Source organism: Vidua chalybeata, chromosome 4 (genome assembly GCF_026979565.1).
Source record: "Vidua chalybeata isolate OUT-0048 chromosome 4, bVidCha1 merged haplotype, whole genome shotgun sequence".
In the NCBI taxonomy this organism is placed as follows: domain Eukaryota; kingdom Metazoa; phylum Chordata; class Aves; order Passeriformes; family Viduidae; genus Vidua; species Vidua chalybeata.
In genome coordinates this window covers 30033792-30044550 of record NC_071533.1, presented here as the reverse complement: position 1 = coordinate 30044550, position 10759 = coordinate 30033792, and the positions used below count along the sequence as shown (strand labels likewise).

The following is a 10759-nucleotide window of genomic DNA, read 5'->3' as shown; positions in this document are numbered from 1 at the left end:
CCACAATTCAGCCTTTTTCCTGCTGCCAGAAGTCTGCATTCACTAACAACTGTATCAGCACTAGAAGTGGCACCATTTGGAAACTCTCTGATCTGCATCAACAGGTGGGTCCCCAGTTGCTATTTGGTACACATGCAATTACTTATGGGTGTAAGTTTGTACCAACAACTGCTAAACCACTCATAGTTTATAGCACAGAATGTAAACTTCAGAAGAAACATGTGCAGTACAGGTTCATGGATGGTCTTAAAAACTAATACTGTCCTTAATGATGATAAAAAATTTGAATTTTAAATTTATAGCCTTCACCTGACAATAACAGCATCCTGAATATGCTGTGTATTTTAAAATGCACTGAATGCTCAGACTTCAGTAAAAAAAATTTATTTTCAATATAAAAGTGCCAAAATATTCACCAACATTGTAATCTATTCAGCAACCAGCTTACTCTAGTAATCAAAATTGCAAGCATCTTTATTCACATTTTTAAATCAAATTCCTTTCACACGTTTCCACAATAACCCGAGTCCCTCGAAAGTGGGAAATTTGCATTTCGATTGGCTGCTGTAGTCCATATGTCCAAGTTCATGTAGGCACGGAAAGGGTTAAACCTTGGATAGTATTCCTGCTTACACATAACTGCCTGGTTCTCCACATGGGTTGAATGTTGAGTCGTGGCACTGACAGGGCAGCAGCTTTCATAAACATCACTCTGAGGTGCCCAGATGGAACCAAAAAGTCCAGACATTGGAGACAAGCTTCGGGTGCTTGAGAGGTAGGGCTGCAGAGTAAGATAAATCCAGCATGGGAAACTGCAACATGGACCATTTGCCAAAGAAAATCTGGAAATGCTAAGTACTAAATGTGAGGGAGGAAGCAGCATTTATGCAGAAATTTAAGAAATCCACAAGTAGAAAATTACACAGGAGTTTACAAAGAAATATAGCTGCCAAAGATATTACAGCAGCATTAATTCTTGTGTGTGTGTGTTTAAAGGCCCTCCACTGAATGAAGTCACATGAGCTCCTGCCAGCACGGCACAGATACTACTCTAACAACAATATACTACTCAGTTATGGTCAGACTGTTGAGGAAAATACAGGAGAAATGGAAGACACACAAAGATCACCATGCATACTTTGAGAGTTAAAATTAAAAGAGAAAGGTGCCTAGAAATGACAAGAAAAGGAGTGAAGTATGTGTCACTTCAGAAAGACTGTGCATGCTGGGAGCAGAAAGGGATATTCAGTGTGGAAAATGAGACTGTAATTGGGAGCTAGGGAATTTAGTTAGAAAATTTTGAAAGCTTATAAAGAACCTCCTGGAGGGCAAGATGTATTAGTCTGCAAGGAAGTCTCTCAGCGAAGGTCATGGAAGTCTTGGGACTTTTAAAACTGAATGAAACATTGAAATGTATTGTGGAGAAAAGCTCGCCAGGGAAATGAACTGAATTATCTAATGCATTTTCCAATCTCTACCTTCTGTGTTTCCTGACATTCCTGAATAAAATATGAAATAAAGCCATGTTTATTTTAGGAAAAACTCTTCTACCAGTTTTGCCACTTTTTAATGCAGAAGAAGAATTTTCGTTTTTACAGTTGAAAATATTTCTTGCTTTATTTAGTTAGTTTCATTCAAAATAAACCTACATTGAATTTAAAAAAAAATTCTAAAATAGAGGATTTTGAAATATGAGCAGAAGAGAAGATAGTTACAACTAAAGACCACCTTGAACTGAAGTTACTACACTACACTATGGGATGATATAAACATGGCTAGTCTGGAGTATAACAGATCAAAGTCAGGATTCTAAAATCTGCACAAATCCAGCTTAATAGCTTTAATTTCCTACCAAAAAAAATGCCAAACAAACAAACCAAACAAACAAAAAAAAAAAAAACAACAAAAAAAAACAAAAAACCCCCCCCAAAAAAAACCCAAAAACAAACAAACAAACAAAACAAAAAAAAAAAAAAACAAAAAAAAAAAAAAAAAAAAAAAAAAAAAAAAAAAAAAAAAACAAAACAAAACAAAACAAAAAAAAAAACCAAAAAAACCCTGTCAAAGTCACTGAGAGCAGCTGTCCATTCAGCTCTTCAATTTTCAAATCTCTGGGTTTTTCTGTCAGCACTTTTTGTGTTTTAGCCTCAACTGGACACATTGATTTTGATAGAAAAAAGTCTCAATAGATTACCTAAGCCCAAAATATTTTTCCATATGTAAGCTGATTTTACTAAATTTTCAGGCAAAAGGATCATCTTAAAATTTTGCAGACAAGATCAGTAACATCCTTGACAAATAGCAGGGAAAAACCAATGCCAGTATTAAACACATACATCAGGCTACTCAGAAGATTCATGAAGAACATGCAAGCAACAGATAGGGAAAAGACAGGAATACACAAGGAAGGCTTTGAAGGAGCATGCAAAGGTAGCTCCTCACAGTGACAATACTCACTGTGGAGTTGACATAACTGGCAGGCTCCCAGGCAGGTGGCATGTTGGGAGGAGCATTCCAGGTGGAGGGACAGTTCTGGTCAATGAAGGCTGTATTCTGCATTGTTGCAGTACCTGGGAAGCCACTGGGGTAGTTCATGTTTTCTGCAATTTATAAAATCAAGAAGACAAACTAAGGCTTTTGCAATATAAAACACTACTAACATTTCTGTGGAGGAACACTGAATCTTCTTGAGAGTAAGCCAGGCTGGGACTGACCTAATCCTTCAGTGATTCCATGCAGCATCAGGGTAGCACAGCAGCAAAGTGTTATCAATTTCTATCAACAGGACCACCACTCTGTATTAAGGACCCACTAACAAATTGTTATCAGGAGGACAGGATAAAGACTTGGCTGTCCCTCTACTGGAGAACAGAGTCTTTATTAGACAGAATGTGCACTGCAGAACCTCCCCAGCCCTCACCACCAACATGTCTCAGCTCTAAGCACCCAAGGGATCAGTGTATTGCCTGGGATACTGCAGTCTGACCTTTCATTATTACTTAGGCAGGTAATGCTAAAGAATTCTAGATTGCTGCCAGTGTGTTTCCCAAGCCAAGAAACTCTAGCCTGGAAAGATAATTGGTCACAAGAGGCCTTGTATTTCACACACTGGAAGGCTGAAGCCTGCCAGAGGGGAAACAAAGAAGACTGTGCAAAAAGATATGTGTAATACTGTAGGCACAAGCATTTCTCTCAATTCCCTCTGGAAGTCCTGCATACTGCCTTTTCAGGCTCTATACAATGGCAAATCTTCTCATCCACCACATGCAGTCATTGTTTATTACTACAGAGCACTCAGCTGGAAAACATAAAGTTGAAAGCAATGAACACCCGTGTATAGACCAGCTCAGCCTTTTGTTCTATAAAAGGTGAGAGGAAAACAACCATGCTGTGATAATTAATAAGCTTTATTTCATCTTACCTTCTGGGAAAGCACCATATTCATTCATCTCTAGTGGACAATACATGTTGGAAAACTGGCTGTCACAAGCTGCATTCCAGTCAATGAAGCTGTCTCAAGAAAAAAAAAATCTGCAGTCATAAACAATTTGCAGAATTTCTGAAAATTAGTTAGAAATACTTATTTATTATAAAGCTCTTGGATGCAGTATGCCTGTAACTGATCATGAGGCTTTTCACATTCCACTTGTCAATTTTGCCAGTATCTACTCTGCACCACTACGTAATCACAGCAATCTCTCTCACAGAGCTCTTTTTCCTCTGGGAAAATGAACAACCTGTAATGACGCTACCAGAATCCTGCCATGCCTAACTGGGTTCAACTTTCTTCCCTGTAAAAAGAAAATAACTGTACTTCTTCCCCATAATCCTGGATAATATGATTTGAGGTGGCAGAAGAAGACATAATACATTTGAATGCTTGAGAATAGCAATTAAAATGGAGATTTCTATTTTCCTAACCAAATGTGCTGAAGTCCTGTTAAACAGTGCATTTCCCAAGTTATACATAGATTTCTAGGGGTTATACTTCTTTAATTAAAATAATTTCAGAATTTCAAGAAGACTTTTTCAAAAGTAATTCCTAGAGACATGGCCCTGCTGTACAGCAGGTTTGAAGTAGTCAAACTCTGGATCCAGCCTGCACAAGGTAGGCATATAAAAGGATTTTATAAGAAGCTGCCCTACTTCAATTTTACTATTCAGCCTACTAAATTATCAATGAATAATTGCATGGATGTGCATGTATTTTTTGCATATGAAGTCCAAATCGAGATAGGTGTATGAAAGCAGTCACAGAATGGGTAAGGCTGGAAGGGACCACAGTGGGTCATATGGTCCAGCCTCCCTGCTCAAGCAGGGCCATCCCAGAGCACATGGCACAGGATTGTGTCCAGCGGGCTCTTGAATATCTCCAATGAAGGAAACTCCACAACCTCTCTGGACCATCCATTCTGGTGTAGTAAAGAAGTTTACTGTACATTCTGCACAGTAAAGAAGTTCTTCCTCATGTTCAGGTGGAACTTCCTGTGCATCACGTTCTGCCCACTGCCTCTTGTCCTGTTGCTTGGCACCACTGAGCAGAGCCTGGCTCCATCCTCTTGACACCCTCCCTGCAGATACTGACAGACACTGATGAGGTCCCCTCTCAGTCTTCCTGAGGTTGAACAGGCCCAGCTCCCTCAGCCTTTCTTTGTAAGAGAGAGGGTACTGACCCTTAAACAACTTTGTAGATTTTTTTCTGGATGTGCTCTAGGAGCTCCTGATCTCTGTTGCACTGACTATGGAGTCCAGAACTGGGCACCACTCCAGATGTGGCCTCACCAGGGCTGAGCAGAGGGGCAGGATCACCTCCCTTGCCCTGCTGGCATTGCTCTTCCTGATGCACCCCAGGCTACCACTGACCTTCCTGGCCACAAGGACACTGCTGGCTCAGGGGCAGCTTGTTGTGCACCAGAACTCTTAGGTCCTTCTCCTGTCATTTTGGATGGCAGGATACAACTTGAAGAATTGGCCATATTTCACTGCTATGTGGTGGCAGAGTATTTCTGCTCACTAGTTTGTGACACATCTTTCATTACTAAAATTTGCTGTGTGAGCAGTGTAAAATACAAGAATTAATCAAGTTCATTAATACAGGAAGATCAACCAAAATATACACAGAGCCTGAAACATACCAACTTGTATCCCTAAACCACCTTTATACTGGAATATTTGTCTTTATAACAATGTCTGTTCCTGCCATTTAACACAAGTACACACTGCATAATACACCATGTTGCATACACAAGCTGTCCATTTAGCAAGAGGGCAATAGATTTCAAAGCCAGGCACCCTGCCTGCAAAACAAGTGAAAGGAATTAATAGCTTTCCAAAAGTATTTAATTAAACTTTTAAAAAGTTCTAGAATATCTATACATGAACAGGGACAGCAGTGAATTTGTATTAGTAAAATTAATTGTGATGTACTCATAGAAGAGCATTAACAACTAGAACTAAGACTGAAGTGGCAGAAGGTCTTTTATTTTAACTATCATCTGCCTTTACAAAAATAATGAGTAAACTACAGCCCTCTGCATTATAGAAGCCTGAATAAAGCATTATCTGTACTTTTTACACAAAACATAACTTGCCTGTTGTGGACAGAGGGGGTTTCTTGGATCATGCATGGTATATTATTCTCAAGGTTGTAGTTCAAACTATTTGTCACACAGACTGGTTGGGCAGGCCACAAGTCTCCTGTTGGGTAAAGACCTAAAAAAGGAAAGGGGAATGAAATGCAGAGTAACAGGAAGGAGACTTCTCAGATTCTGTCACACTGACACTTTATTCTCAGATCCCCAGTAAAGACTGTCTGCTATAGAAAAAAATCCAGAGTTACTCAGCAATTTTTTTTTTTTGTGATGAAGGCCCATCTTTAAACACATCTCAAAATTTCTATTTTTTAAAAAGGATATATGTAAGACTTGAAGTGAGAAACTAGAATTCAACAAAACAGGGCAAGAAGCTCCTACTGAGGGTCCTTAAGTGTTCAAATGCCAGTGCCAAGGTGGCACACTTCCACACAGAACAGACAGCAGGGCTGCAATCCCCACTGGCCTCTTTGTGCCCACCCCTCAGTCACTAACCACCTCTGAAGTCCAACTACACAAATACAGCAGGAACAGGGTCAGGTTTCTAACTGGAGCCATTCCCAACCAACCAGACAATTTGTGTACTCATTAAATGTTGTATTTAGCCTCTAGCACAGATACTCATTGTGCTGCTCTTCATGGACTGCATGTCCTGACTGCCCACAGATACTTGTTTCCTAAAACTCTATGAGAACTGGCAGCTGGAGAAATGAAAAAATCAAATTAGCAATTTCCATGAGACAATGCTTACAAAGTTGGATCTATTTCATTATTTCATATGATACATATTAATATTGCTACCATGGAAGAAGGTTAATCAGCATTTGTATCCTACAGACAGGTTAAACCTACAGCACAAGGGCAGGGAGTGCTGCTGCCCAAAGAACCACATGTCCTGACCAGCTTTCAAACTCCACTTCACAATGTAGCATGATGCCTTTATGAATCCCACTCAAAAAGCTAATGTTACTTCCCTCTGAGATACAAACAATGAAAACTCAAGAATTTTAACAGTGCTATACAACCTCGCTCATTATTGCTTTCAAAGACAGCAAGTCCCAACTGTGGAAATTTAGAGAGAAAAACAGTCATGTTTGATTTGATGCCAAGCTTCACTTTAACACAACAAGCAGTGCTCTTGATCTCCCAGCTGCATTGCTTCTGGACATTAATCTGTGCATAGCAAGAAGATGAAAAAAAGAAAGAATACCTAGAACATGAGCTGAAAGCTAAATGCTGTCTTCACACAGAGAAGATGCAGCAAAAATCATCAAGGTTATAAACAAAAACTGTCAAGGTTTCAAGCCTTCATTTGCTAACTTTTCACCTAACTTGCTTAGAAGCAAGTCAAGTTCTAGTAACGATCTGTCTGTCAAGTTGGTGCATGTGTTATTAGCAACATCACTAAAACTGCTTGGCAAAGTGTGAGAAAAACAGCTTCAGTTGTTAATACTGACCTTTATTTTTGTCAGGATCTGCAGCCATGTCAGTGAAATTGGGACATAAGGTTTCAGGATATTGGGGGATGCTGTTCATGTCTCTGCTGAATGAAAAGAAAATTTAATTTCTTAAGTCTCATAATCCAAACTATTTCAAAGGAAATATACAGAGATGTAGAAAACATTCTTATGACCATCGTGACTGCTATTGCTTTTCCGCTGTCCTGATTTTTCCTATTTCAGAATTACCACTGTGCAATATTTAGAAGTTTTTTTTTCCAATTAAAAGCCACCTACTTATCACACATGCAAAATGAATAAAATTAATCCACCTTAATTACCCCATTTTTATTATCTAGGTATCAACCTACTGCAAATTAATTCAACAGCTCTTCTCTGAAACTGGAAAGCAAGCTGTAGTTCATGAAGATCAGTAGAACCTCTTATAATGTTTGAACAACTTTTAGGTAAGTTTACTTTTATGTCCATGAAGACACATAAAGACACATGAGCATGAATTTGGTATTTATCAAAACCATCCCATCAAAGGAACTAGTCAAAATGAATAAAAGAAAACATTTTCAAGCACCAGAATCCCAAAGGAAAAGGATTGGATTATTTCTCCTAGTGAAAATAGAGAGTGGTGAATGAGAAATGGAATAAGGATTCATAGTAATAAAAACTGTAGATGCTATCTCTACTACAGTAAAGACGGAGAAAAGAATGTGGGGGAGGGAGGAATCAGTTTTCATGCTGTATATCCTAGGAGAACATTATTCCCATTAAAAGAAGAGCATCAACTTGAAAGTCTTATTCCCACCTTTTTTAAAAAAATACAACTAAGCAGTAATGGAAATGTAGTAAGTTGGTAGGAGCTGGAAGAAGGGGAAGTGGAAAACCAATTTCCATTTTTTTTCCATGTGGAAGCTTTTATTGTACTTATGCAGCACAAACAATTTTGCTTATATCTTTTCATGTACTGAAGAAGATTCTTCTTCCAACTAGTAAGTACAATCAGATGATCATAAAAAATTACAAGATAACAGGTGCCAACAGGTATTAATTAGCAAACTGAGACAAGACTTCAAGTTGGTGTTGTTTCTTTAATGCCTTACAGGTGTAGATTCAATTTTTTTACCTGGTATTGCAGATGTTATGAGACAGATTTAGAGTGATAGGAGTTTCAGATGGAAAATCATTTTGTGAAATATTCTCTCCTAAAGAAAAGAATGACTGTGAAAATCAAAGATCTTTAAAAAAGAAGTATGCACAGAATATGCATACACACAAACAGAATCATCAATGGTGTTAATCAAGTTTTCTCTCACACTGGATTATCACTAACTGCATCAGTTTCAAGACGTGCTACCTAAGTCCATAGTCTTAACATGTATTTTATAATTTAGAAGTGATTACCACAGTCTTGAAGGAGAGGTTCCTTGTTACTATCAAATTAAGTCTGAATTTAGAATTACTTCTTTTCTTTTTTCTTAAGAGGCATTATAATTTGAACAAACAGGAAAGTCACATACACATTTGTTATCTATTAGATCACAGGTTCAGACAGATCACACACTGTCATTAAGAAATGTAAAGTTTTATGCATACACAAATACACATGAAGTTTCTGCATATTTTTAAATAATTCAAACCATCTTTTTGCAGGTACCCAAAGCTGGGTTTGCTGGTGTCACTTCAGCATTTTAAAATTTACTTCTAGTGCCACATCACTCTGAATAACTATGGCAATGACTTTCAACGCCTTTAGTGATATTCAGGTATTCAAGAATTGCAGCAATGAACCACAGCTCCCATTTCTCATACTAGTTAAGTGGCTCAGGTGTTCTAGCTATTTACATCTCAAATACACCTATCCAAACCCAGCCTCCTCAGATCTGAACTGCTTTCACACATTCCTCATTTGTGCATTACTTAAATAGTTTTAATGTTAAAAAAAAACAAATAATGTGATGAAACAAATTCAAAGGCAGAAATTGCTTTGGCTATTCTGAGTGACTCTCAGTTCTCCCATCCTTCCATGACAACTATCTGTGCATATTGCTCATTGAGGAGCCTGACAGTGATCTTCATCTCCATGAAACGTGTGGTACTTCTTGTCAAGTACAAAGTTCTTTATAACTCTCCATGTGTGTCTAAGAGGTGCTCTACAAAAGACAAGTCATGTGCCCCATGCTGTGATAGGCCTTTCCATTCAGCAGGAAGGCTAAAACTCTGTGCACTACTATGAAGAGGTGCTGTTTGCACAACTTACTGGATGGAAGAAAATGCCTGGTAGTAATCATTGGCTTTTTATCTCCATCTGAACTGCTGGTACTGCTCCAGCTACCCCAGCTCCCACGACTTGCACGAACGCTTCCTGACGAACTTCCACAGTCTGAGCTTGAATCAGAACAAAACTTCTCCAAACACTTCTTTTTGGACCGCTGATAAAAGTTTTCTAAAGAAGTTGGGAAAAACAAAAAAAAAAAAACCCAATCAAAAAAACAACACAACATTTAAGAAAGTCTTGTCAGGGAAAAGTAATCTGAATCATGAGTTTACATGAATTCTCTGAATTTACCGATGAAAGAGGAAAAAATATTTACTGATAGATTCAGTAACTAAACCAGCCCCTAACACAAGGAGTTTCTGACCTACATGATGGTAAATGAAGGCAAGTAAAATGAAGGCAAGTGAGGATACAGTACTGCTACAGGTAATAGGTTCAAAGAGGAAGTGCATATTGTCCTTTGAAATATACACTTAATACTTCAAACATGAAACATATCCTGGCTGTAGGAACATGCATATGAAGAGCAACGACAAAATGTTGCAAGTAATGAATTAATAAGTGATAGATTCTCTTTTCTTATTATCTCATCAGAGATGCAAAGGACAATCCTATAGAAATTGATAACTTTCTTCAGATCTCCTCTTCCCTGAAGTCAGGGAAAACAGATTATTAAAATCCTGATGGAAAGGCAGGAAGTAGGTACCCAAGCTTTCTTTTGAACACAAAACCAGACTACCAGTCTGTCTCCTTCACCAAGAACTGATCGATCATTGCTTCAGAGTGATTCATTTTCTGTTTTGCACCATGAACCAACCCCATGGAGAGGCATGCAGAGCCCTTCAGAAGTGAGCAGCTATGTCCTGTCATCTTCACGTCAGGGTTCAAAAGGGAGAAAAGCACAGATCTCTCAAGTAAGGAATGCTCTACTGCCACAAAATTCACATTGTGTTTCTCTCCCCATTTTAAGACAATTAAGACTGCGTACCTGTTTCTCCCTGTATGGACAAGCTCCCAGCTTTTTGGTCTGCTTTACAATTTTCCCCATTATTCTGAGGACACCAGGCTCTTATTCCAATATTCGCTCTCAGATCCGGCCTTTCAAATTCACTACACATATGCTTCAACTCACTCTGCTCAGGGACCCTAATAGACCCACAGCCCAAAAAAAAAAAAAAAAAAAGTTTGCATTTTACATTTCATCTGCATTTTTCCTTTCCAGGCATTAAACACTTCTACTCACACAGCTATCAAGGCAAAGTGCAGGGGAAGCAGTAGGTTTGGAAGTCTTATTTCCCAACTTTACAGAAACCTAAAAAACCTTCCCCAAAATGAAATATCCTACCACACAGACTACTACTTCTGAGAAGGGGGAGAGGCAAAATTACATGTGCATATTTAACTCCATTCTCTAATGCTCTTGGCAAAAAGGCAATCAG

At 38.5% G+C, this 10759-nt stretch overlaps 1 protein-coding gene across 6 annotated transcripts in view; it reads right to left on the bottom strand.

Moving 5' to 3' along the window:
• Nucleotides 1-368: 368 nt before the first annotated feature.
• The window catches only part of TMEM131L (transmembrane 131 like), a 79478-nt gene continuing 69087 nt past the window's right edge, over nucleotides 369-10759 (bottom strand). For 4 of the 6 annotated variants that reach the window (XM_053940143.1, XM_053940146.1, XM_053940145.1 and 1 more), the window contains 8 exons: nucleotides 10309-10466; nucleotides 9303-9488; nucleotides 8169-8247; nucleotides 7049-7134; nucleotides 5592-5712; nucleotides 3422-3510; nucleotides 2458-2600; nucleotides 369-781 (listed from right to left, as the gene is read on the bottom strand). In XM_053940143.1, coding sequence (XP_053796118.1) covers nucleotides 503-781; nucleotides 2458-2600; nucleotides 3422-3510; nucleotides 5592-5712; nucleotides 7049-7134; nucleotides 8169-8247; nucleotides 9303-9488; nucleotides 10309-10466 — 1141 coding nt within the window. In that variant the 3' untranslated portion in view covers nucleotides 369-502. The remainder of the gene's footprint in view (nucleotides 782-2457; nucleotides 2601-3421; nucleotides 3511-5591; nucleotides 5713-7048; nucleotides 7135-8168; nucleotides 8248-9302; nucleotides 9489-10308; nucleotides 10467-10759) is intronic. The other 2 variants (XM_053940144.1, XM_053940148.1) reach the window with 1 other exon arrangement.